The sequence below is a fragment of the Arvicanthis niloticus genome, chromosome 10 (assembly GCF_011762505.2).
Source record: "Arvicanthis niloticus isolate mArvNil1 chromosome 10, mArvNil1.pat.X, whole genome shotgun sequence".
Classification (NCBI taxonomy): domain Eukaryota; kingdom Metazoa; phylum Chordata; class Mammalia; order Rodentia; family Muridae; genus Arvicanthis; species Arvicanthis niloticus.
The window spans coordinates 66,497,871-66,524,315 of NC_047667.1; the positions used below are offsets into that span (position 1 = coordinate 66,497,871).

General features: G+C 51.3%; 1 protein-coding gene and 1 long non-coding RNA gene across 8 annotated transcripts in view; one reads left to right on the forward strand and one right to left on the reverse strand.

Annotated features, from left to right (window-relative positions):
• The window catches only part of Lamb3 (laminin subunit beta 3), a 39,263-nt gene extending 12,818 nt beyond the window's left edge, over positions 1–26,445 (forward strand). For 4 of the 7 annotated variants that reach the window (XM_034513652.2, XM_076941647.1, XM_076941648.1 and 1 more), the window contains 20 exons: positions 2,411–2,525; positions 3,033–3,106; positions 5,929–6,120; positions 7,560–7,623; positions 7,892–8,085; positions 10,114–10,234; positions 10,843–11,031; positions 12,279–12,434; positions 13,008–13,204; positions 13,535–13,646; positions 14,778–15,156; positions 16,852–17,012; positions 17,088–17,305; positions 17,519–17,716; positions 18,021–18,165; positions 21,342–21,549; positions 21,926–22,067; positions 22,420–22,596; positions 23,247–23,400; positions 25,918–26,445. In XM_034513652.2, the coding sequence (XP_034369543.1) occupies positions 2,411–2,525; positions 3,033–3,106; positions 5,929–6,120; positions 7,560–7,623; positions 7,892–8,085; positions 10,114–10,234; positions 10,843–11,031; positions 12,279–12,434; positions 13,008–13,204; positions 13,535–13,646; positions 14,778–15,156; positions 16,852–17,012; positions 17,088–17,305; positions 17,519–17,716; positions 18,021–18,165; positions 21,342–21,549; positions 21,926–22,067; positions 22,420–22,596; positions 23,247–23,400; positions 25,918–26,054 (3,333 nt within the window). In that variant the 3' untranslated portion in view covers positions 26,055–26,445. Of the gene's footprint in view, positions 1–2,410; positions 2,526–3,032; positions 3,107–4,810; positions 5,135–5,170; positions 5,516–5,928; positions 6,121–7,559; positions 7,624–7,891; positions 8,086–10,113; positions 10,235–10,842; positions 11,032–12,278; positions 12,435–13,007; positions 13,205–13,534; positions 13,647–14,777; positions 15,157–16,851; positions 17,013–17,087; positions 17,306–17,518; positions 17,717–18,020; positions 18,166–21,341; positions 21,550–21,925; positions 22,068–22,419; positions 22,597–23,246; positions 23,401–25,917 lie in introns of those variants that run through there. The other 3 variants (XM_076941650.1, XM_076941651.1, XM_076941652.1) reach the window with 3 other exon arrangements.
• On the reverse strand, positions 2,387–5,921 carry LOC143443752 (uncharacterized). The gene is made up of 2 exons (XR_013113019.1): positions 5,771–5,921; positions 2,387–2,679 (listed from the first exon to the last, which is right to left on the reverse strand). It is a non-coding gene; the product is annotated as an uncharacterized LOC143443752 (long non-coding RNA).

Consider the following 26,445-nt stretch of genomic DNA (forward strand, 5'->3'; position numbering starts at 1 on the left):
TATTGAAATTACCTGGTACAGTCCCTGACACTTGGCCAGAACTCCCTCAGTTAATTTTATTTTACTCGGAGACGTTGCCCAGTCTGACACCAAACTTGAGTTTAAGCTATCCTCTTGCTGTAGCATCCTGAGAGGCTGGTGGCATAGGCACACGGCTTAACCTTGATACTCAATTCCTTACTTCCTCTCCACCTCCTTCAAACACACTGAGGTCAGGAAAGAAATAGCTTATTGATCGCTTGAATGGAAATAGTTGGCACATGTTGAGCATTGCCAATTATTGCTCATTCATTCATTCATTCATTCATTCAGCAAGTGCTTAGCCAGAGCCTGCAGTGTGCCAGGCACTGTCTCTATGCTGGGAGGCAGCAGGGAAGGAAGATGAGCCATCGTCCTCATGGAAAATATACTGTAGAAGGAGAAGCTAGACAGTCGGCAGAAATCAACGGGAAGTGTGTAGTTTAGCAGGTGGGGTTGTGTGGTAAGAGCGATCCAGGTGGGCATGGCCAGGATGGAAAATGGCTGGTGAGTGACGGGCACAGTCTAGTTTGCTAAGGCATTTTTGGTTGTGGTAAGGAAGGGTGAGTTCCTTCACTGACTAGGACTAAGAAGTGTGAAGTGTGCAGGCAAGCCGAGGCCCTGGGAGCAGGACACTTAGCTCCCCTTTCTTTTCTGGGCCAGTGCTGTGAGCACACAGAGGCAACACGGTACCGGCAGGAGTGTCCATTGCTCACGAGCAGGTCCAGCATGGTCACAGAGTACTCCTGAGCAGAGGTTCCCGAGAGTATGACACTGGCTCAGGCAGCATGTGACCTTCCCTGCACACAGCTGAGTCTGAGCAGCTGGAAGGTGGTGAGGTGAGATTAGAGGATTAGTTCTCACCGATGAGGAAGGATTAGAGGAAAGCAGAGGCCTGGGCTGTGTGGAGAATCAGCAAAGCCCAGGGGTCTTGCCCAACCAAGCCTTGCTTCTACTCGGGAGTGAATTTTGAGCCCTGTGGGTTGTGCTCTTGGATTTTGGGCAGGGTTTGGGGTTATGGCTAATCAGAGAGAGTAGGTGCTGAGCCCAAGGAAGCTGGGGCAGGGCCTCACTGTGGCTGTGAGGAGTGGTATGTTCATAGGCACAGACTCAGAGACAAGTCACCTCTCTGATCATCTTCATTTCTCCATTATCTCTGCCTTGACCTGGAATCCATCCGTGTAGATCTGTAGTTCAGTCCCGTGTCCCACTCAGAGGGAGGTACAGGGCATGGAAGGTGTGGGTATTGTTTACTAGGCCTGCCTCAGGAAGGCAGCTGTGTGGTTAGTGTTGTCAGCTTAATGGACATTAGAACGAGTCCAGCATCTGGGGCATGTCTGTGCGGGATTACCTTGATTATGTTAACTGTGGGTTTGGCTGAGCTCCTGGGCTACGTAAGTGGGGAAAGTGCTCAGAGCAGCCCCATGTGTTCATCCTGGGCTGCCCTTTGATTGTGGATGTGATGTGAGCAGCCAGAAGCTTCTGCAGCTTTGACTTCACCAGTACGATAGGCTGGTTCCCTCTATTGGTAGAAGGGCTCACTGAGGCTGGGAAGAGGGTGTATGAGAGAGGACCATCTTTGTTTCACTCTGCTTAGTCTCAGTGTAGGTGACTGCAGGGACTTGGACATTGGGAACTGGTCTTTGTGACAAACGGGTTGAAACCCTCTGAGGTGGCAGAGGTTGCAGTGGCGGTCGAAGGAGACCTGACAAAGGCAGAGCATGTCTCGAAGAAACTCTTCATTAAGTTGACTTGGTCAGAGAGCTTAATACCACAACAAGAACAGGAACTAAGACAGCTAGCTTCTCTTCTGTGGGGAGGGCATCTTGGAGCTGGGGAATGGTAACCAATTGCAGGCTTCCTTAGAGAGGAGTGTAATCCCCAGAACCAGTGCCATGCCTGGCACATGAGACGTGCTCAACCAATACTTTTGGGGTGACTCTAATTCAACCCTCATTCAACTTACTGAGGAAAAAGACAAGGTTATGGAGGAGGAATAATGGAACCAGCACTAGATCCTCCCATTCCCTTGTTCTCTTCTGTGTTCTGTAACATAATAGGTACTAAGTCAGTGTGGGTTTTTCCCTTCTTTCCCCTGCCCACATCCCACCTCTGTAGTTTTAAGGCAATGGAATGAGCCAAGATTGCTTTCTCCCACTGTGGTCCCTTTCCCCAACCCCAGCATTGATTTGCCCTGCTGTAACCAGGAAGACCACAGAATTAAACTGAGTAGCCCTGGGTTAAGAAATCCATCTTTCTTAGCGTGTTAGTGACATTGGCAGGTCCTCTGAGGGTGGAATTCCAGATGAAGACAGGTACTAGGCTCCCCCAGCCCATAGGGGAGAGTCCCAGGAGGACCTACTCTGAGCTGTGCCACTTCCCTCCCCCACAGTGGCAGATGAAGTGCTGCAAGTGTGACTCCAGGCTGCCCCGCAATTACAACAGTCACCGAGTGGAGAACGTTGCATCGTCTTCAGGCCCCATGCGCTGGTGGCAGTCACAGAACGGTGAGGATCCGCCACAGGCAGAAGCCCATGCTTATGGAGGCTCCACGGGCTGGGGCACACAAAGGTGTTCCAAGATGATCTGGGTTTCTGTGGCAAAGTTTGCAGGAGGTGGGCAGGCAGAACCTTCCAGCTTTGCCTTGGGGTCTGTTGGATGCTAAAGGCAACGGGAAGAAGGTGAGCTGGGAGAGAACCACATCTGTTTCACGTTACCCTTGTCTCTATGGGTGGGTGCATGGAAGGACTTGGGTCTTGGGAATGAATCTGTTTGTGACAGACAGTCTAGGATCCTCTGAGGTATCAGAGGTATCAGTGATGATATCACCATCTGACAAGGACAGACTTGAATATATAACACAAGCAGAAACACACTGGTTCGCTCCTTTCCCAGAGGTGGCTCAGAGTCAAGGTTAGAGATGCTCTGGTTGCCCAGAGCTGATGTTATCAAGGCCTTTGGGGGGTGTTGGGGGAGATCACCTTGTCTAAGTTTTCTGTTTCTTGTCCTTCTAGATGTGAGCCCTGTCTCTCTGCAGCTGGACCTAGACAAGAGGATGCAGCTTCAGGACATCATGATGGATTTTAAGGTTTGCTCTTAAGAACCTCAGGGGATAGGAGAGGGACCTGGGCTGACAGAAGAATATAGTGCTTTATCTCCCTAAGCTGGAATGGTGGCATCATGTACTTGGGGTCCTCTTTCAGAAGAGGGACACTCACTAGACTCTTATGTCATGGTACCAACAGACAGCTGGCCATCAGGAGAAGAGGGCTCCTTCCCATGCCCCATTCTGGTCATGCTGCAGTTGCAGACCCTGATCCTCTCTGCAGCCAAACGTCTTCAATCTGTCTAATCTGTCTTCCGTCTACACTGGCAATACCAGTTCCACTGGGCTTGGTTGCATTGTATGATTTGGATAGGAAATGTCCCTGAAATAGCTCATGTGTTGATGGCTTGGTCCCCACTGGGTGGACCTAGTCATCAAGAGGTAATTGGATCATGAGGCCTCTGGTGGAACCAAGGTATCATCAATCTATTCATGGACTGATTTTCTGTGGCATTATTTCAAAGTGATGGAGACTTTCAGGGAGGGGCTGGTTGGAAGAAGTCAGTCACTGGGGGCATGCCCTTTGGGGCCCTATTTGTCTGGACATTCTCTTTCTTTGCTTCTTTCCCTCTCTTTACTCCTGGTCTTAATGGATCTATCATTAGTGATCTGTTCTACTCCATTCTCCTGGGTGTAGCCTATAATCCAGCACTGAGGGAAAGAGAGCCGGGGCAGATGGGTTCCTGGGGCTAATTTGACCAGCAATTTTAGTTGAATAAGTGAGCTCCAGGTTCAATAGTAATACCTGTCTCAAAAACAAGGTGGAGAACTATTGAGGAAGACACCAACCTCTAACCTTGCTCACACATGAACACGCACCCCCCCATGTGTGCACAGACATATATACCTAAATACACAAAATAAGTAGAACATATCAGGAATATAAGCCTATGTGGTAAACGTGTTAGTCAGGCTTCATTGATGTGACAACAATCTTCAAGAAGCCAGTTTACAGGAAAAGGATTTATTTTGGCTCAGGGTATCAGAGGCTTCAGCCTGTAGTGGCTGCTCCATTGACTAAGCTGAGGATGAACATCACGGCAGAGAGCATGAGGTGGAGGGGAGTGGACCCTTCCAGTTATCATCTTCATAGGCGAATCAGTGATGATGGAGAGAAAGACTGGTCTAGGGATCTGACTCTGGTCCTCAAACTTACACACCAAGCACAGCTGTCATCTTCCCAGCCCCTGGTATACTCTATTTTAACAACTTTGAAGATGAGATCAAGTTTAGCCAGCATTTAGGAGGAGCTTACCTACCCACAGGAAGGACACACAGGGGCACCCTGCTCTTGGAGAACAGTCTATCCCATCAACTCTATGGCCTCTGGAGAACAGTCTATCCCATCAACTCTATGGCCTCTGGAGAGCAGTCTATCCCATCAACTCTATGGCCTCTGGAGAGCAGTCTATCCTATCAACTCTATGGCCTCTGGAGAACAGTCTATCCCATCAACTCTATGGCCTCTGGAATCCTTCCTCCTGTCTTACACTCCCCTCTGAGAGGCAATGGTTTCCATCATGAGAGGATTTAATTTTACTCTTTATACAGAAATAGTCAAGCACAAAAGGATGAAGTTTCGTTAATAAGATGGGACAATCAGGAAAATCTATAAGACTCTCCAGAGTGTGGGGCGAAACGTAACAGGACCCAGCTTCTTGTATGGCTGAGGAAGTTGGCTCTGAGAGCCCTGCCCTATGAAAGGTCAAAGTATTTTGAGAAATGCCAGCAGTGTTTGAACAGAAGCCCAGTCCCTCAAGGTGACAGTTTTGAAAGGTGGTGTTAACTCCAATGTTGCTAAATGCTTTTGTTGCTCTGCTGTTTCCCATTCGTGCATCAGGTTTGGCCACGCACATACCACTGACGGCACGACAGGACTGGCATCAGGTGTTAGAGCTAGAAAGACGTTTAAAATGAAGTCACGATGAAACTGGATGCAGTGTCATGGTGACCAGTTGGGGAGGGGCTTCTGGCAATTTCTGGAGACATTTTTGCTTGTCACATCTGCAGGTATGGCAGTGACATTCAGTGGGCTGAGGTCGGAGATGCTGATGGCATCTTGTAGTTCACAGGGCAGGCTGATGGCACCTTTGTCCACCCACAAATAGGAACTATGTTGGAGCTGAGAAATCCTGCCTAGAAAGCAGGAAATCGGCTAGTAAATAGAATGATGGTGCTGTTTCTAAGGGAAGCCAGATGCTAGGCTGGGAAACATGGCATGGACTAGGCAGAAGAATGCAAGTTAGACAGGTATAAAAAAAATCTCCACGCAGAAGGAGCATTTAGACTTTCAACTGAAGATGAGAAGAAACCACAAGAGAGGAGTGTTTCAAGCAGAAGGAGACCAGTGAAAATGCTGAAGAGGGCGTGGGCTCACTGAGCTGGGTGCCGGTGAGAGCCATGCAGGGAACACAGAGCTGTTGCACACAAGGTCTGGTTAGAGTTTAAGAAGGGTTGGCGTGTTGGTCTCCGTTCTGTCACTGTGACAAGACATCCAAGATGAAGAGCTTAACAGGAGAAGGGGGAGTGATTTGGATCACAGGCTCAGAGGTTGCAGCTTGTGCTCACTCAGTCTTGTTGCTTTGGGGCCAATGGAGAGGATGGACATGATGGTAGGGTGGCTTGGGGTAGGGGTAGGGCACTGACCTTTGTCACTTGCCACAGACCTTGCTCTTGCTGGGCTATCTCCCCCTTCTCTCTGCAGGAGCCTGCTTCTGTAGTTGTGTCCTCCTTGGGATACCACCAGTACCTCTTTCCCTCTGTCACTCAACCCTACTCCACATCCCTGCCCCATGTCTCTCCAGGGTCTCCTGCCAGCTGGCATGTTGATTGAGCGCTCTTCTGACTTTGGCAAGACATGGAGGGTGTACCAGTACCTGGCAACAGACTGTGCCAGCACCTTTCCCCAGGTCCACCAGGGCCAGCCCAAGAACTGGCAGGACGTTCGGTGCCGGCCCTTGTCCCAGAGGCCTAATGGGCATCTGACTGGGGGAAAGGTAGGTACAAGGAACCTGAACCAGGAGTCAAAGGGAGGGAGCCCATATCTCCCAGTCAAGAAGTGAGAACATGTCAGGTTAGGTCATCTTGCTGGGACCTTCCAGAAACATCTTGCTGCATCCATGGCATCCTCGGCCCTGACTTTCCCCGGCTTCCTCCTATGGGACTCATGGGATCCCTGTGTGGGCTTTGTTGTGAGATCTTTGTGGTGGCTGCTCACACATGAGTGAGCAAAAGGCACCTGCAATTTCTCTTTCAGAAGAGTTACCACAAATAGGAATTTTTTTGGCTTTAATCTGTCAGTCTGCCAGATTGGAGGGAAATTCAAGAATAGCCCAGAGCTCCAAAGGCATCTGCAGTAAAAATTACAACTTGCCTCTAGAAACACCCAGAACATTCCCTGGGAATCTTCTCCATATGGTCAATCTCTTTCCCAAAGCATATCCCATTCAATGTGGAGGAGGCTATAGCTTCCTTGGAGGAAAAGTAGCTCAGGTGACAGGCAGGCTGAGTGCTGCCCCTCTGTGGTCGCAGATCTCCTTGTCTCCACCTAATGGTGGTCCTCAACCTTCTGATTCCTTCATGGTGCGGTAACCCCGGCCATAAAATTATTTTCGTTGCTACTTCATAATCACAATCTTACTATCGTTATGAACTTTAATGTAAACACCTGTGTTTTCCAGTGGCCTTAAGCCACCCTCATGAAAAGATCATTCAATCTTTAGGGGTTGTGACCACAGGTTGAGAACTGCTGTCCACTTGTTCTTAACCCTGGGCAGAGACCAAGGCTTCTTCGTCATTTGTAGGGGCTTGAAATGAAAACTTGGTGGGATATGCCAAGAAGTCACATGTGGTGAGCGGTTTGTAGAATAAGTAAAAGCATACTCAAAACTGACAGGGACCAGGGTGGCCAGCACTACCCAGTCACTAGAAAGTTACCACCTCCCGTGCATGAAAATGTCAGACAAAGCCCATTGTTGTGTATACTAATGTAAAAAAAAAAAAAAACTAACAGTAGGGGTGGAGAGATGGCTCAGTGAGTCAGGTGCTTGCTGTGCGAGCCCTGGTGACGTGCGAGTGATCACTAGAACCCATGTAAAGCTAGAACGAGAAAGCTAACTCCACAGAGCTGTCCTCTGACCTCTATACACATGTTGTGGCACACTGTGTGCTCAACATGCATCATTACACACACACACACACACACACACACACACACACACACACATGCACCCCACACCCTGTCTATGCTCTTTTAGGGTCCAGTGGCCATCTGCTCTACCAGCACAGATGGCAGGTCTAGGGCCATGGTCTGTCTCAGGTTTGAGAAGGGACGTAAGGGGGATGAGGACCAACGGGAAGGAAGGCTTCCGAGCTTCCTTCCTGCACGTTTCCATTCTCGGCCTCCGCAGTCCCAACCTTTCTTCTCTCCCATCAGGTCCAACTTAACCTTATGGATTTGGCATCGGCTATCTCTGCATCTCAAAGTAAAAAGATTCAAGGTTTGTTTGAGTCTTCCTCTTTTCCATGGGATTGGTGCTATGGACAGGAAACAGCCTAGAACCTAGGTCATTGAAGTGTCCAGTTCCTTCCTACTTTCCAGGGTGGCTGGGAGGAACTGCTTGACTCGCTCACCCTCCAGGGAGATGCTGTGAGAAGGCTGAGGGTGGGAGTGTCTGTGGTATGATGGGAAGGTAGAAAAGGAGATTCCATTGGCTCTTAACTTCCTGTCTTTATTTTACCTCTCCTCTCTGCTGGTGCCACTCTCAGAATTCGGGGACATCACAAACTTGAGAGTCAACTTCACCAAACTGGCCCCTGTGCCCCAGAGAGGCGCCTATCCACCCAGTGCCTACTTTGCAGTGTCACAGCTACGTCTCCAGGGCAGTTGCTTCTGTCACGGACATGCTGACCGCTGTGCCCCTAATCCTAGAGGCCCTACAGGTCCCACCACTGCTGTGCAGGTGACAAGCCAGGGTGGGTAGGGCAGAGTGGAAGGAATAGGACCAGAACAGACACATGAAGTAGGGCAGCCACTCCGTTTAAGTTGTGGATATTGCTGGTGACATAGCTCAATGGTAGTGTACTTGCCTAGTATGTGAAAGGCCAGAGAAGGGTAGGGAGATAGGTTGTGGGGTGGGGGCTGGGCACGGTGTGCATACCCGGCGAGCCCAGAACACTTAAAAGATAGAAGCTGGAGGAACAGAGTTCAAGGTCATTGTCCACTGCAGAATGAGTTTAAGACTAGCTGGGGTGCATGACATCCTGTAAAGAAAAAAAAATCCCCAAACAAGCAAATGATAAAAACGAAACAAGACATAGGTATTTAGTAAAGAACAAAGAAAAACCTACTGTTTCAGGAATCTAATTGTATACCTAGGTGTGCATTACAGCTGGGGATGGTTTCAGCTTTCAGCTGCATGTACAGGGAAAGCTGACAAGGTCTCTCAACCTGGGTCCCTGGTATAGCATTGCTATGCCATGGAAATTACGGTGTACATAGGAAAATATTATTATGAATTATAAGGTACAGGGGCCCAAATAGCCTGTCTGGGCCTCTACTCTCAGATATTCTGATTTAATTACTGACGTTTGAGGTTTCAGGTTGCTGTACTTCCTGTGTGGTTGAGCACCGATGAGTTTACTCATCTGGCAGTAGGGTGTAGGGCCAGGTGAGAGGTCAATGCTTAGTCTGCACACAAAGTCCACCTGGACACCAGCCAGTATTGAGGCAGTAGGGTGGAGACGTTACAGTTTAGCAAGGTCTGAGGGTCCATGGTCACACCAAACAGGTCACAGTCGCTACAGTGAAGGAGAGATGGGACCTTTGGTTTGCCATTCCCAGGGAGTCAGTTTGTCAACCAGGGTGACAGCCTGGTATCAGGGAGGCAGGGGGAAGTCACAGCAAGAGACTGAGGAGGGAGGTTAGTGGAGAGAGCAGCTGAGTCTCTGCTCTATCTACTTCTGGGTCAATTCTTGCTGGAGGCTACAAAGGAGTCCAGAGGGCATCCCCAGGATCTCTCAGGGCTTAGGAGACAGATTAGGAGAGCCCAAGGCTGAGTAGGGCGTGAGGAGGAGCTCATAGGACCACACCTTAGCCCTGAGGTTCAAGGTTCAGGTGGAACTTGGCCAGGGCTCTGGTGTTTGTAAAATACTGTCTAGGTGACTATGCATTCAGCCCGCACTGCAATTTATGGCATTAAAGGGACCTAGGAGGGCCTAGGCAGGGGGGATTAAATATGATACATTTGGCTAATGGATGCAGAAATTAATTATGGCAGGCAAAAAAAAGCACCAGAATTGGCTAATGGGAAATGCCAGCTTACATTAGTAGTGGCTAGAGATTCAGCTGTGGCAGAGAGGGGAGAGGAGCTAAGAGTGAACAGGTCCCTGAGTGCCAGGCTGTGGGGGTGGGGCTTAATTGGGGAGGCAATTAGCACACAATAGTGGTTCTATTTTTATATCTTAATGAGTCTAGTAACAACTCACAATGCATGTTCTACTAGCCAAACAGCTTAGTCACGGGTTGCCAGAATGAAGCTGCAGAGAGCCTGCCAGCCTCCAGAGTCCCACAGTTTATTAGTCTGTTGTCCTTTATTTTCCACTGAGCCCTGACCTGTACAACACAGGTATCAAGAAGCATGAAAGAGCCTGTGAAACCCTTGCTTCTATGCAGGATACCATGCATGCATGCACACTCACTGACTTCTCACAGGCACACACTATGAGTGTTCACATACAGATCCTGGCCACCAATCACAGTGTTACAGGAACTGGGTGAAGGCTGAAGCATTTAGGTGTGAAGCATTTAGGTGTGAAGCATTTAGGTGTGAAGCATTTAGGTGTGGTGTCCTGGAAGGGCTTGTGCCTAGGCAAGGTCTTGAGGAACAAGCATGCTGGTCTGTGTGTGTGTGGGGGGGTGGGGGGTGGGCAAGTCTAGCCCTCAAATTTTCCTGTATGTTGTTTCTGGTAATCACTGGCTCCTCTCCCAGGTCAATGATGTCTGTGTCTGCCAACACAACACAGCTGGCCCCAACTGTGACCGCTGTGCCCCCTTCTACAACAACCGGCCATGGAGACCTGCAGAGGGCCAGGACACCCACGAGTGCCAAAGTAGGAGCCTGGGATCAGCCCCTGACTGAAATGGGGTGGGAGCTGACTCTTCTGTTTCTTACCTGGAACACTGGGAATCTGCTTTTGTTGCTTATGGGGAAACTGAATTTCAGCCATGTCTTTCAAATCTCTAGTTTAGAGTGGAGCTGGAATCCCCTCACTGCCTCTACCTCTATTCTGTCAGCCCTGGAAGAGCCAGGCTTTGGTCTCTGCTGAAGCTCCCAGAGCCACTGCCCCTATCCTCCAGGCTCCTTGCTCTGTGGCAGACACATTGGCTGCCAGTGATCACATCTTATACCCAACGGTCCTTGGATACAGAGCCTTTGTGCAGATCACAACATGGCAGAGAATGATTACACCGAAGGCTAGAGTGTATAAAGGACCTCCTTTTATTCTGGAGCCCATCCCATAAAGGGAGTTGGGAGGCCTGAGTGCTTGTCCACTCAGCCCTCTTCCCTGTCATGCAACCCTTCCCCAGCCTCCTTTGAAACTGGACCTCAGTTCCTTGCTCTGCCATCTCGAAGAGTCCATCGAGATGCCAATGCTATGGTGCCTGCCATGGTGGTCTGTGTTGCCTCATGGAGTCAACCTTGGATCTCCCCATCTAGGATGTGACTGCAACGGGCACTCAGAAACCTGCCACTTCGACCCAGCTGTGTTTGCTGCCAGCCAGGGGACAAATGGAGGTGTGTGTGACAACTGCCAGGACCACACCGAGGGCAAGAACTGCGAGCGCTGTCAGCTACACTATTTCCGGAATAGACGACCCGGCGCTCCCATTCATGAGGCCTGTATTCGTGAGTAGTGGCTTCAGGGACAGGTGGCTGTCCTCCCATTCTCCCAATTTGTCCCTGGGGACATGAAGGCCATCAAGAAGGAATGAAGCTTTGGTCTCAAGGAAGGACATGTGGGTTGTTTAAATTTAGCTGTGCTCTACAGAGTAAGTCTCTTACCCTCTCTGGTCTCTGGACCATCAAGCAATGAGCTTGCTGATCAGTAAACAACCATTCTTAGGGGTACAAAGGGAAGAATGCACAAACACAGCCCCTGCCTTTGGGGTGCACACACATTATGAAACTGAGGGGTGCAACTACACCCTTTTGTTTTTCTGTTTCCCAAATGTTGAGAACACCTCTGTCATGAGATTATATTGTAATCCTCCAGCCCCAGTACAATGACTGGTAAATCGCTGTGGTTGAGTATTTCTTGATAGACTGAATAATGGAATAGCTTAACATGCCGACCAGGCCACTGGATTGACATGGGACAGTGGTTCTCAATCTTCCTAAGGCTGTGACCCTTCAATACTGTGGCTGTGACCCTCATGTTGTGGTGATGCTTGACCACAGAATTATTTTCGTTTGTACTCCCTAACTGTGATTTTGCTACTGTTATGAATTGTAATATAAATATCTGTTGTGCAAGACACCTGGTAATGTGACCCCTTGTGAAAGGCTTATTCAACCCAAAGGGATTGCAATGCACAGGCTGAGAACTGCTGACCTAGAAGAAGACAAACAGGTTAGAACAGCTATTTCAGGCCAGTTCAATCAGGAAAAACCTTGTGGACAAAGGAGCCTTGAGTTTTGTGAGGCATGAAGGAGTCCAGGCGCAGGCAGGAGAAGCTCAGTAGTTGGCCAGTATGGAACTAGTGAGACAGACTTGAGTCTGCTTCCCCAACCCCCAGGACAATCTCCAGGATGCTAACATCTGCCAGCATGGTTTTCCTCATCTGTATGGCAACTCCTGCCTGTTGAGGATGCCGTGCGGATTGGTCAGGGCAGCCTGTGAGAGTAGTCATGGTAGTCAGTCACTCAAGGAGTGATGACCACAGAAGCATGGTCCTTAACAGGAATCAAGCACCGTCCTACCTGTTCTTTGTTCACCATTTACTGCCCAGAAGGAATGTCTTTTTCTTATGGCAGATGGGGAAACAGGCGCTAAGGGTTCCATGCTAGGCTGGGGTCAGGAGGCCAGGGGACTTGGAGCAGGTTATCCTGGCATGTGCTCTGAGTTCTGATTTTCCTTCCTTCCTGCCACTCAGCCTGCGAGTGTGATCCAGACGGGGCAGTCCCAGGAGCTCCCTGTGACCGACTGACGGGCCAGTGTGTGTGCAAAGAGAACGTGCAAGGAGAGCGCTGTGACCTTTGCAAGCCTGGCTTCACAGGGCTCACCTTCGCCAACCCACAGGGCTGCCACCGTGAGTAGAGGTCCCAGGAAGGTGTGGGGTGGGGTGACATGGGCTGTGTGTGAGGGGGAGTTACCAGACCAAACCTTGTCCTTGGAGTGTTCTCCTCAGAGGAAGCCCCACTCCGTGCATGTGTGCTTCACCACAGTTCTCCAGCAAGTGGCAGCACAGGCCTGGGTTGGAAGATGGGTTTGAGTCAGACAGTGCCAGGGTGGGCAGGCTGGCTGCCAAGCTGCCAGGTGGCTGGGAAGGCTCAGTGGCCTTATGAGTAAGCCATGTTATGCACAAGGACAAGCCCTGTGACTTCAGACTGGTCTCATTGCAGAGCTCAACTTCAGATTAATGAACCAGCTCTGTACAGCATTAGCTCTGAAGTCCGTTTGCAGAGTGAGAGTCTAGGACAGTGTCCAGAGGCAGGGCCAGACAGAGCTTGGTAGGTAGAAAGGATCCCTGAGGCTACTCTCTCCAGTAAGTCAGAGGGCAGGTGCTTTTCCAGGGCTGGACCTTCTCTGGTGCATGTTTTTTGGGGCTAGTCTCTCTATGAGAATCTACTTATGCTCACCAGCCTTTCCCCCCCTCCTACAGGCTGTGACTGCAGCATCTTAGGTTCTCGGCAAGATATGCCTTGTGAGGAGGAAAGTGGACGCTGCCTGTGTCTGCCCAATGTAGTGGGCCCCAAATGTGACCAGTGCGCCCCTTCCCACTGGAAGCTGGCCAGCGGCCTGGGCTGCGAGCCCTGTGCCTGTGACCCACGCAACTCTCTCAGCTCCCAGTGCAACCAGGTATGAGTGACATGCCCAGGGACTCTTCAGTCACAGAAGGGTCCCACCCTCCAGTGTCTCTCGTCTGTGGCCTTCCCACAGCCAAGCAAAGCTACATTTGTCCCCTTTCCCCTTGAGGGAGGCCACCAGCTCTCCCTCCCTCTATAGTTCTTAGCCTTGGGCCAGGCTTGTTCCCATACCTTCTGCAGCTCAATACTAGAACTTGACTTTGGGCTTTTCTTTGAGTGGGAGCACTAGTTTTGAGGAACACCAGGTCTGGGGCACAGTCCCCAGAAGCAAGGCAATGATGCAGAGACTGGAAGGGTTCCCCATGGCATTCTCTTTATTCAGTTTACAGGGCAGTGTCCTTGTCGGGAAGGGTTTGGTGGCCTCACGTGTAGTTCTGCAGCCATCCGTCAGTGTCCTGACCGGACCCATGGAGATGTGGCGACTGGGTGCCGAGGTGTGTACTTATTACATGGTCATACGGGAGGCATGTAGAGGGGGGAGGGATAAGGGTGCTTGGTGATGGGCTTTGATACGGTCGGAAGTCCTGTATTGATAGCCTGGGAAGCTCTGTGAGCACCTACACTTGAGGACTGCCTGCCCTCCCTGTGCCTGGATCAGGCTAAAATAGCTTCTCCCAGTCTAAGATGAGAGGCTCCTATTCCCTGAGAGTAGTGGCCAGCAACAGTGGAGAAAACGGGTCTTGGGGTCGGGGGACTGGAGTGCTTCCCTGCAGGGCTTATATATCATCAGTGCCATAGGAACTGGAGTCTAATGGCCAGCCTCAGTCTCAGCTCTGCCTTGCTGGGTCTAAGCAGCTCGCCCCCTCTCTTACTTCTGCTTTTAAGCAGTATACTCACAGTTAACCATTGAACTGACCATGGGGTTCCCAATGGAGGAGTTAGAGAGAAGACTGAAGGAGCTGAAAGGGTTGGTGGCTCCTTGAGGAGAGCAACAATACCAACCAACCAGAGCTCCCAGGGTCTAAACCACCAGCCTGGGAACACATAGGGAGGGACCTATGACTCCAGCTGTATATGTAGCGGAGGATGGCCTTGTCGGCATAGGTGGGAAAGGAGATCCTTGGTCCCATGAAGGCTGGACGCCCAGTGTGGGAGAATTTGAGGGTGGGGAGGTGGGAGTGGGGGGCTAGGTGGGGGCACATCCTCATAGAAGCAGGAGGAGGCGGGATGGGATAGGGAGTTCTGGGTGGGAGGGGGAATGGGGTAAGGGGATAACATCTGAAATGTAAATAAAATATCCAATAAAAGGGGGAGAGGTGCTGTGCAGTGGGCCCATCTGTGTCATGGTCACCTCCTAAATAAAAGCAGGAAATCAAAGTATGATGTGCAATGGGTGTGTGGATCAGATAGGTTCGAATGCATGTCAATGTGTAACTTGGAACGTGACTGGCATGCGGTGGGCGCAGAGGACAAGCTTTCTATCAGTCCCTGTCAAGGCCGGCTTTGCTCTAGCTGATGTCAACGGATAGTCTATGTCACTTAAGCAGGCTCATTTTCTTCATCCTCACCATGCCCCTTCCTCTTCCTGGCCCCAGCCTCTGAGTGTCATTTCTCCTGGCTTCTAGCTTGTGACTGCGACTTCAGAGGAACCGAGGGTCCTGGCTGTGACAAAGCCTCAGGCCGTTGCCTCTGCCGCCCTGGCTTGACGGGGCCCCGCTGCGACCAATGCCAGCGAGGCCACTGCGACCGCTACCCTGTGTGTGTGGCCTGCCACTCCTGCTTCCAGGCCTATGACACAGACCTCCAGGAGCAGGCTCGGCGGCTTGGCAGTCTCCGGAATGCCACTGAAGGCCTGCAGACAGGGACAGGTCTGGAGGACCACGGCCTGGCCTCTCGGTTGCTAGATGCCAAGGGCAAGATCGAGCAGATCAGACAGACTCTGGGTGGCACCTCTGTCACAGAGCGGGATGTGGCTCAGGTGGCCAGTGCCATCTTGTCTATCAGGTAGGTCCTTTTTCTGCTAAGCTGTTGGAGGGATTATGCCCCTGGATCTGAATGAGGACCATACTGATTCATTCCAGTTCATGGGGGGACATTTTTACACACATCGTCTCTTAGCTACCAAGGCATGTCTGTGAAGGTGGAGTGGTGGTGTTTCTTCCATTCTGCAGATGCGGCAACAGGCACAGGTGTGGTGAGCTATGCAGACAACAGACCCAGAGCCAGAGCCTAGTGTTCTTCCTGAGTCTACTGCCAGTGGGATAGTCAGCCCCGGATTAGTCACCTTGGCAGAGGGCATTCAAGAGACAGGGCACTAAAAATATCTCTGAATTTGTCTTTAGAATGGAAGCCGTCCTACCCACACCCCTCCAACCAGCACAGGCGCCTCCCTTAGTTGCTCAGGTTCTGGAAGCGTCTATAATTAGCGTGTGTTCCCTGAGCATTGGTGGATGGTGCCAAGCCCAGAAGGAATATAAAAGAGGCTATGCTTCTCTTGAGGGTATTCAGTCATCTTGGGCAGTGTGGGGGTTGAGGAGGCTCTCCAGATGAGCTACAGAGTGTTGGAACCTATTCATTCATTCATTCATTCATTCATTCATTTCATGTGTGTGTGTGTGTGTGTCTGTGTGTGTGTGTGTGTGTGTGTGTGTCTGTGTGTGTGTGCATGAATGTGCGGGTAGACATGTATACAGAGGCCGGAACAGGTTGGTGGGCGACACCTGCTGTCACTGTATGACATACCTGCCTTGTGAGAGGCTCTTACATTGACTCAGAAGCTCACTGCTTTGGTCAATACCTAGCTTTTTATATGTGTACCGGGGATTTGAACTCAGGTCTTTGTAGTTGCAGAACAAACATTCCTATCCACTGAGCCATCTCCCCAGCCCTTGTAAATAGGCTTTTGAGTACCTAATAGGATAGAAACATTGCGCAAGGAACTTGGGACATTAAAATATTAAGACATGGTCTTCGCAGACCAAGGGCTAAGGTATCTGTCCTGTAAACAGTGATGTGATACATGGGGTATGTTAATGACTCTCACAGAGGAGGCTATGGTAGCCTTCACAGGGGAAGCGCTGTATGACCAAAGTCTCAGAATTAGGCAACTAGGCCATAGTTGGTTAACATAGGAATGTGCTGTTTTGGTAGGCCCTGAAAGGGCATGCTATTCCCGAACAAGCCTGTATGGTAGAGATGTGTAAGAGCAGAAAGCATGGTGGTATAGGAGAGGTCATGAGGACAGAGATACACTTAAACTCAGGACCCAGGGTCTGGAGTGACACCCCAAGCCACTGCCAGATAGAAATGGCTGATGAACATGCAGTGGTTGGACCTCCACGGAGGAGGGTTAGGCTACGGAGGAGAGACTGGAAGCATCCCAAACATAAGGTGAGAGCTGAAGTCAGCCAGGGGAGCCAGAGGAGCCAGCAGGGTGGTTCTCTTCATGGAAGCCAGGGATAGCCAGGAGATGGAGGAGGAGGTGGATCATGTATTGTGCTGACAGAAGTCAAGGAGAGAGAGCATTCACAGAGCCACTTGCAAAGACATGGGGTAGGCTGTGCCCTGGCTTCAGCTTGTCTGAGCCTCCGCCAGGCAGAACCATGTGGATTGTCCCCTCTCATACCGGTACGAGAGCATGCTTCTCCTGACTCAGTTACAGCTTCTCCCTATATTTCAGCAAATATCCTTCTATCTCAGGAGGACTCTTCAGGGCCTGCCGCTGGACCTACCCTTAGAGGAGGACATGGAATCCTTCTCTGGAGACCTGGGGAACCTAGACAGAAGTTTCAATCGCCTCCTCCTTATGTACCAGAGCAAGAAGGAACAATTTGAGAAGCTAAGCAGTGTGGACCCTTCAGGTGAGGACGGGGGCACAGGCTACTCACCCTAGGGAGAAAGGCCCATGCCCAAGGCCTCCAATCCTTCTCCCTCAGGAGCCTTTCGCATGCTGACCACAGCTTATGAGCAATCCTCCCGGGCTGCACAACAAGTGTCCGACAGTTCCAGCCTGCTGAGCCAGCTGAGGAACAGTCGCAGGGAGGTGGAGGGGCTGGAGAGGCAGGCTGGAGGAGCAGGAGCCGGAGGAGCCCAGCTTGTGGCCCTGCGCCTAGAGATGGCTTCGCTGCCTGACTTGACACCCACCATCAACAAGGTGACCGAGCCTGAGAGTCCAGTGTCCCGAAGCCCTCACACCTGTAATCTGTCCCACTCAGAACCTACCCCACTCCTTCTGACCCCATGTCCTTGCTGTGTGTTCCAGGATTGCCAAGGAAACATGGTTATGGTTACCATGGAGATGTACGGCTGTTTAGTGTGGGGTGGGAGCGGTTATGGAGGGGCCTCTGACACCCTCATCTCTCTACAGCTCTGTGGTGGCTCTAGGCAGACAGCCTGCACCCCAGGAAATTGCCCTGGAGTGCTGTGTCCCCAGGACAACGGTACAGCCTGTGGGTCTCACTGCAGGGGAGCCCTGCCCAGAGCCAGAGGGGCCTTCCACACGGCAGGGTGGGTAGCTGAACAGCTACGAAGCTTTAACACCCAGCTCCAGCAGACCAGGCAAATGGTAGGTGCCACGGAGTAAAGGGGCAGGAGTCACAAGGCGCCAAGTCCCTTGAGCAATTCAGAGTGCACATTTTACAGTCGGTCGGGTGTAGCCCAGAGATCTCAGGTGATTTGTCTAATGTCTCACAGCAAGTGTAAAAATAGAATATGGAGCTTTCTCCTACACAAATATTCGGAAATGGGGTTTGGTTGCAAGTTCCAAGGCTGCAACTCCCAAGGAGAGGATGCCCCACAGATACCTTGGGAGCTGCTCAGAGGCTCCTTGGAGCTGCTGCCCCTTTCTGACCCATGTCGTGTTTGAGTAGATCAGGGCAGCTGAGGAAGCAGCATCAAGGGTCCAATCAGATGCCCAGCGCCTTGAGACCCAGGTGAGTAGCAGCCGCTTGCAGATGGAGGAAGATGTTCAGCGCACACGGCTCCTCATCCAACAGGTCCGGGGCTTCCTCACAGGTGAGCTGGCCCTCCACCCCCCCCCCGTTAGTGTTCTGGCTTCTCTGTGCCCCTCATGCCCACATCTAGTTCATTAGTCTCCTGCCTCCTTCCCACTGTGCCTGCTGCCCTCTTAGTTGGCCTCGTCTCTTTCCGGTTTTCTTCCTGGTGATTTTGCTGCCCTCTCACCTTTCCTCCAGCTTCCCCCTCTCCTTGTTCTTGGATGAACATGGACTCCTTCCTTGACCTCTGTCCATCTCATCTCTGTGTCTGTTTCTCTTTCCTTTGTTCACTGGACATCTTTGAACCTGCCAGGCCTGTGCTCACTGCAGGGTCTTTCACTGATCCTTGCCGGCCTGGGATGAACCAACTCCAAGGCTACAGCTTTGAATACTAACTCCCCAGAAAGGCCTCGTGCCGTCTCCCTGTCTGTGCCCCTCCTCCCATCTCCTGTTCATCCTCTACTCAGGAGTGGTGGTACATTCTGAGTGTACCTCTAGGAAAGTGAGGGTGGCTGTCTGTCTTGCTCTTGACGGCATCTCTGGCACATATATAAGAATGAATGAATGAATGAATGAATGAATGAATAATGAACTCTCTTCAGTGGCCAAGGGGGTGAGATAGGACTTGGGCAGGTTGCTTCTCTTGACTCTATCTTTCCCTTGAGAATGGGGTTGGTAGTATTCTACAGGTTTATCCTGAGGACCGAGGAACTGCTGTAAAATATGCTTTGACAAATTAAAGGTGCCACTGGAGTGTGAGCGGATATTATTAGCTCTCGGGTCCCTGCCAGGACTTTGTTTGGCTGGAAGCCTGGTTGATATGAGCTGAGAGCCGGGCACAACAGCCATGGCTCATGCTTCTACTGCAGTGTTTTTACACCCAATAGGCCAAAGCTGTCTCCTGAGTGCAGATGGCAGGCCATGCGTGGAGGAGCTGTAGGCGGTGCGGGTAGGAATCAAGTCCAGGAGGTTCTCCACAGAGGCCCTGCAACTTAAGCAGGGGGAGCCACTGGGGAGCATTGGTATAAGAGTGCAGGGTAGAGGTTTCTGGCACATAGGGACAAAAGAACAACCAGAGTTTGGGGCTTGAGGCTGAGTAGCCATCTTCTGTTAACTTGAGCAGGCCTGGGCTCTCAGGTCTCCTGCCTCTCAGCTAGGCTGCATCTCAGGTCAGGGTCAATGATAAGTATGGGGCAGAGGGGACGGTGGGCCTGAGAGAGGCTGGGGTGTGGGTAAGACCCCAGAGAGTTCTCACAACTACTGCTTGGTGAATTCTACTCTACAGACCCATGGCAGGAGGTGCCAGTCCCAGCTGCCACTGCCAGAGGAGAGAATGGCAGGCCTGTGGAGGGAGCAGTGTTGCCTTTGGTAGCCCTTCAGGTAGAATTGAGGAAGTTCACAGTTGGGGCTTGAGGAAGTTACTAATATAGGCAGTATTGGAAGGCCTTTGTATCACATTCCTTGACAGCAGCCACTCTGGCTAGGTACCCCAATTACCTCCACTTCCCCTGTGAGAAATGCACAGAAGTTAAGGGTGTCCAGCTGTAGGTGGTGCTGGCACACGTACATGCACGCGCGCACATGTGCACGGGTGCCTCCTTTTGATATTTTTTTCCCTCTCTGTATTCTCTCCCTTCCATGGCCTCTTCTGACCTGACTAATTTGCACCTCAGGTTTCTCAACCCTGGTCCTGGGGCTCCAGCTACGTTTTGAGCTTCCCAAGGACTGGGGCAGACTGACTGCATCTTTGCCTTAGCCGCCCGGACTGAGCATGCTGGTATTTACTGGGTCCGCTCTGCCTCAGAAGTTTACTGACTGAGGGCACTGCACACTCATTTGTGCACGCTGCTGCTGCAGTTGTGCAAAATACAGGAAGCACGGAAGCTGGGTGGGTTGTGCTCCTGGCAGGAGGTTTTCTGAGAAAGGTGTGGCCCCATTTGGAGGACAGGGCACTGGGCTTCAGGAGGCGAAGCATCTCTGAGAATGAGATGCCCCAGGGAGCTGAAGGTAAGATGGGACTGTTGCTTAGTTAACCAGCCGTGGCTGCACCTTGGGCTCCTGTGGTGTGCTGTTGCATAGCGTGGGGCCTCCAGTCTCCTTTTTCCCCACAAGGTCCTTCCACCTGGTGTGGAAAGGGGCATGAATGGAGTCTATGTCACTTACTGCCTGTGAAGAGAGGCTGGTCCCAGAACCCCAGAGGGGTTCAGGATAGGCTAAACTATCTGGGCAAGTGGACACTTCTTTCCACAATGTTATCTTTAGAAGTAGCTGAGAGATGGCAAGGTGTCACTTCTGTACTCTCCCTTAGATCTCTCTCGGAGACACATTCTAAAAACTCTTGCTAACTGATGGTGACATGTCATAGCCCAGTATGGGGAGGGGGACCTGTCACTCAATGCATTTCACAGGTCAGGAAACAGCCTAGGCAGCCTAAGTAGCCAAGAGCAAGTTCTCTTCAGTCTTTCATTTTCCCTCCAATACAAAGTGCCTCCAGGTGCCGGCCTGAGCTGGTATCTGGGGACACAAATGGGACAAAATTCAGTCTCTGTTCTCAAGGGCCTCATGCTACAGCATGAGAAGAGAGACAAGCCAGAAGACTGTGTTGATGGGGGTAGGGGGACATGCCGTGTGGTGGGGTGAAAGAAGAGGTGAGGGCCTAGGAATGCTGCTTCTAGATTCCATTGCTAGGACTGGCTTGAGACAGTGATATTTTAGGAAAAAAATGGTAGTCCTTCTCTGCTTTTGCAAAAACGAGAACTCGGGTCTGAGGACGGGTGCAGGAAGGGGTCTCATTGCCAAGGAAACAGTTCCAATTCCTGGCCGCTCCCTCCAATTTGGAGCTGATTTTGTGTGTGCTGCTGGAGTTATTCAGCACCAGCTGCCTGGCACCACCTCCTCTTTCAAGCCCACAGCTTCCTGTGGCACAGACACTTAGCTGCCACAGCTGTGTCCACACCCCTCCTCTCAGTAGAGCACAGGACAAGGATCCTATAGCGTCCTGAAAACACCTCCAACCCCCAACCCCCAACCCCCACTGGAGAAAGGTGCCCCGGTTTGGCTAGGAGGAGCAGGAATCTTGGGGAAACAACGCAGGGGCTACTTCCTCCAGGAGTGCTACCCAGCCTGGAGGGGCTGCTGATCTTAGAAGAGCTAAGTGGGGTCCCTGGTCTGATGGCTTGCTTGGTTCTCTTCCAGATCCTGACACAGATGCAGCCACCATCCAACAGGTCAGTGAGGCAGTGCTGGCTCTCTGGCTGCCCACAGACTCAGCCACAGTGCTGCGCAAGATGAAAGAGATCCAGGACATTGCTGCCAGGCTCCCGAATGTGGACTTAGTGCTATCCCAGACCAAGCAGGACATTGCCCGCGCCCGCAGGCTCCAGGCTGAGGCTGAGAAGGCCAGGTATGGCCACTGGCCGCAGAGCCTTCCTCATGGAACTGGGCTTATGTTTATTCTCCAACTGTGTGGCTGGAGAGGGGTACAGGGTCTGTAACATGGGAAGGGCTTACCATGGTTGGGAAGCCAGGGTCTCTTCAGGCTCCAGGCTACATTTCATACACATGACCCAGTACTTCATGAAGGGAGCTTGTGCCCAGAGGGCACCATGAGCATCACTCTTACACAGCTGCCCCTGGGTGGGTCCTGTCGGGGAGAGCTAATGTTCCCCTTGTCTTTGTCTGCCTAAGAACAATGTCCTCCAGAATGGCTGAGAACTGAGCTCATATCTGTTCATTTGCCACTCACCCATCCTCTCTCTCCTTCCTCTTCCTTTGCTCAGAAGCCGAGCCCACACTGTGGAAGGGCAGGTCGATGACGTGGCTGGGAACCTTCGGCAGGGCACCGTGGCTCTGCAGGAGGCTCAGGACACAATGCAGGGCACTGGCCGCTCTCTTCGGCTCATCCAGGAAAGGGTCGCTGAGGTGAGGTATTAGAGACTTCCTGTGTTTGGGAGTGAATAGATTTAGATACAAGGCAGAAGGTACTGGAGTATGACCTGGTTCGAGGCCACCCTGGAGGTCTTGCTTCGGCTTGGCTTTGAGCTTCACATTTGTCTCACCCGTCCAGGATGCAAAAGCAGAAATGGGCTCAGGCATACTGGGGATGAGGTAGGTGGAGATGAAGGAGGAGAAAGACTGGGTACCACTCGACAGGTAGCTTGAAGTCAAGGGAGGACTTTCCTTCCTGAAGCAAGAGAGACAAGCTAGGGAAATGAGGCCCCTTGATGCTTGTGAGACCCAACACAAACCCTGATTCATTTGTCTTTCAATAAAGGTTCAGCAGGTCCTGGTGCCAGCTGAAAGGCTGGTAAAAGGCATGAAGGAACAAATGAGTGGATTTTGGACACGGATGAAGGAGCTCCACCGCCAGGCCCAGGAGGAGCAGGCACAGGCAATGAAGGCCCAGCAGCTTGCAGAGGATGCCAGCAAGCAGGCAATGAATGCCCAGGAGGTATAAAGATGGCAGAGTCATCTCAGTCTCATGAAACCAGAGTGGGGCTCTTGAGGAGTAAGGGTTACTACATCTTATAAGATTATATAGGACAGAATCAGAATGGTTCAGGGTAGGCCCAAATATACCTTGTGTCTGATCTACCCACCCCTGCTCCTCTGGGTAACTGGTGCAAGGCACAAGGAACACCCTAGATACTCTCTGTTTATGAATGAGGTCCGTGTTCATCTATATAGTTGTTCTCTTGATACCCACTCTGGTGCTCACCTCCTGAGTCTCCAGCCTGGTCCCTGGGCTCCATCCTAGTCAGAATCAGAACAAAGAAGATCAAAGAGCCATATTAGCATCTGACTGTACCTCTCGCTTTACCCAGGGCAGGATCATGGGTACATGTAATTCTGGTGTAGTGACAGCATTGGTGACATACCTTGATATTACCCGGTCATTTTGTGATTGGCAAGTGAAAGGTTCAACAGAAGGAAAAAAATTTAAGAGATCCTCTGGGGGCATCAGGGATAGGGCATTATAGGCAAACCCAACCCCTGGGGATGTTAGGAGGCTGCGTGCTGTCTGGGTGATGCCAGCTGGTCCCTGGCATTTAGGACTTGACGATGCTCATGGTGTTATTGAGAATGACCAATCTTTCCCAGGGCTTTGAGAGACTTAAGCAGAAGTATACAGAGTTGAAGGGCCGGCTGGGTCATAGTCCTATGCTGGGTGAGCAAGGCACTCGGATCCTGAGCATCAAGACAGAGGCAGAGGAGCTCTTTGGGGAGACCATGGAAATGATGGACAAAATGAAAGGTAAGCATGATCCAGAAACCCGGACTGTTGGGCATTCTGGAAGGCAGTCACCATCCAGGACTTATTTAAAAATCGTTAATTACATTTTTTTGTGTGCATGGCATGTGTGTGTACATGTGTGAGTACACATGTGCCATAACATGTATGTGGGAGTCAAAGGACAGCTTGGAGGAGTTGGTTATCTCCTTCCACCGTGTAGGTTCTGGGAATCAAATTTGGGTTACCAGGATTGGTGGCAGGTGCCTTTACCCATAAGCCACCTCACTAAACCTGTCTCAGACTCCTAAAACTCTTGTTGGAGCCAAGCCAGCAGGAGTGAGAGCAGCCAAGACTTGCTGGGCAGGCAGCACACTTGCTAAGGCTGCAGGGACACAGACATGTGCAGGTGACATGGCCTGGCCGGGAGAGGCTCACAGTCCAGCTGGGACCTTTTCTCCTGCTACCCTCAAAAAGCATACTTCAATATATAGTGGCATATGTGTCTGTGATATGGGCACAGAGCTCTGGGGGGGCCCAGAGGACAGTCAATGCCGAGGAGAAATGTTCAGAGAGGTAAGATCTGAGGAAGGAGGGATAGGCCTAGGGGAGGCAAGAGGATGTCGGGACAATGGATAATGGTGGTGAGAAGAAGAGAGGTGTTTTGAAGATGAGACTGGACTCACGTCCAGAAGGAGAGGAAGGTAGGCGAGGGATCCTAAGAGGACATTCTCCTGGCTTCTCACTGCCCCGACAATGAGAGTAGACATGGACACAGCTCCATCCCAGGCCTCCTCAGGATTTGGGACATGGAAACATAATAATATAGTGGCCTTAGAAAGATGGAGTTCCTAAGAACCTGTCAATCTTTGGGGCTGCTGGTGTCTCCAGCAAATGCTGCACCCATTATTCCTCTGAATTTCCATAAAAACGGTTAGCAAAAGTCTCATTTATAGTTAGGTGGACACTATAGAAGAGATTAGGTTGGCGAGAGGCTGTGGCCACATACCCCAGAGGAGAGAGTTGGAGGCTGATTTAGCACTTGTCCTGGTCTTGCCCGGCAATACTGTATCTGCAGATGATACACCAGGAAACAGTATCACTGGACAGCGAACTGCAAAAGGCTAAAAATGATGGGCTAGAACCAACTGTCTGAAATTATGTAAGAGGGAAAGTTAACCTCTGCCCTTGTTTGGGCTTCTGTCAGTAAACCATGGCTTGGGGGAAGCTTCTCTGTGCATGGCTCATGTCACTGGAAGTTCGTTCTAACTGGTAAAGTGGAAATAAGCACAAGCTGCTACTCACCTCAAAGATACTCAAGAGTCCTCTGAGTCACTGAGAGTTGGCCTAAGTCAGCAAGGTCTTGCTCACTGCTAGAAGACTTAACAGACATGATGCATCTGGACAGACAGGAGGCAGCATCTCAAGAGTGAGAGTAAAGGGTCCCCCCAGTCCCAAAGGATCCCATGCAGGCAAATTCTAAAAGCACATAAATGCCTGCCTCTGCGCTATGGACTGAACCTTCTCTGTTTGCTGGGACCAGGCCACAACAGGTGCTGAGTCATTTTGCTGTCACCCTGTCCCGAGTGTTCATCAGCGTGGGACTCCATGTGTAGGTCCATATGGATCTCCGTGGTCATGACAGCCCAGGACCAACGCCGCTGAACTCTGCTGGGGGTGGTGAGGGCTACCTCATCTTCAGAAAGAATGCTGACAGACCTTCATTCCTAGGAGAGAAGTGGCCAGGGTAGGCAGAGGAGGAGGTGATGCTGTAGCTGAGGAATAGAGGTGTTTGCCTCTTGGATGTCAAGCCACAGACGTGTGCAGTACTGTCCCACGGGAGCATGTCACACAGGCTCCTACTGCCACGGAATAGGCCTGAGGCAGCCGTGTGGGCGGAAGCTAGAAGTGGTCAGATTTGGGCTTTATGAGATGACTTCTAACATAGCTGGGGTTGTCCAGTGCTACCCCATAAGGCAGTCCACACTCCTTCCCTACTCTTGGCAAAGTCCAGGCCATCAAAATATGGTAGAGGGGACTCCTCTATTGGAGACCTTCAGACCGTGTGTCCTATCTGAGGATGATATATGGATGTAATAGGGGTGGGAGCAACTATTTCCTGGCGTGTTATATTAGGGAGAGGAAGTGGTGAGTGATCTAAGTCGCCTGGCCAGCTTTTTCCAGTTTCCATTTGAGGGTCATTAGTAGGATTCAGGATTCTACATTTTCAACTTGGGGTGCTAATCTTAGTGGCAGCAGCCTTCCTTATCACCCTGGGTGAGTAAGAGAGCCTGGAGTGGAGGAGAGAGGCAGGCAAAAGGAAGTCTGAGACTGGGGCTGGGCTTGCCAGGTTTCCCTCCAAGTGGAATGGGGCTGGAGAAGTGGGTAGTCGGTGGGAACTCTCTGCCTCGGTGGTTGACTGCACTCGGGAGACGCTCCTGTCCCTGCTGCCTCCAGGTTGGTGGAGGAGAAGGACAGGCTGGGAGTCCTTGGGTGTCTCACGTTCTGATTCTTCCTCACTGACTGTTCCATCTACCTCAGACATGGAGTCAGAGCTGCTTCGAGGGAGTCAGGCCATCATGCTGCGCTCGGCAGACCTGTCGGGGCTGGAGAAGCACGTGGAGCAGATCCGCAGTTACATCAATGGACGTGTGCTCTACTATGCCACCTGCAAATGATCTTAAGTCCCAACCTCAGGCACTTCCTCTCCCTGCCTTGGAAGGGCACACTGGGGAGGGGAGTGTTTCCTGGACCTAGGGCACTTCGATAACACAGTCTGGTCACCCTGGACTTGCTTCGAGGTACCCAACTGCCATTGAGCCTGTGCTCCCATCACCACATTGAGAAGAGAGACAGTGCTGGGGGTGGGGCTGTCACAACTGAAAATCCTCCAGATAAGGGAGCTGGGATGGACAATGTGCCGTGCCCCCCCCCCCCTCCGCCACCAACTCCTGCGCTCCACTGTGGTGGAGTCTGGGACCAATTAAAAAACTGAACTGAGAGTGATGTATATGAACACGAAGCCCAATAAAAATCTTTGGATAGGAGCCTGGAAGCTCAAGAAGAAAA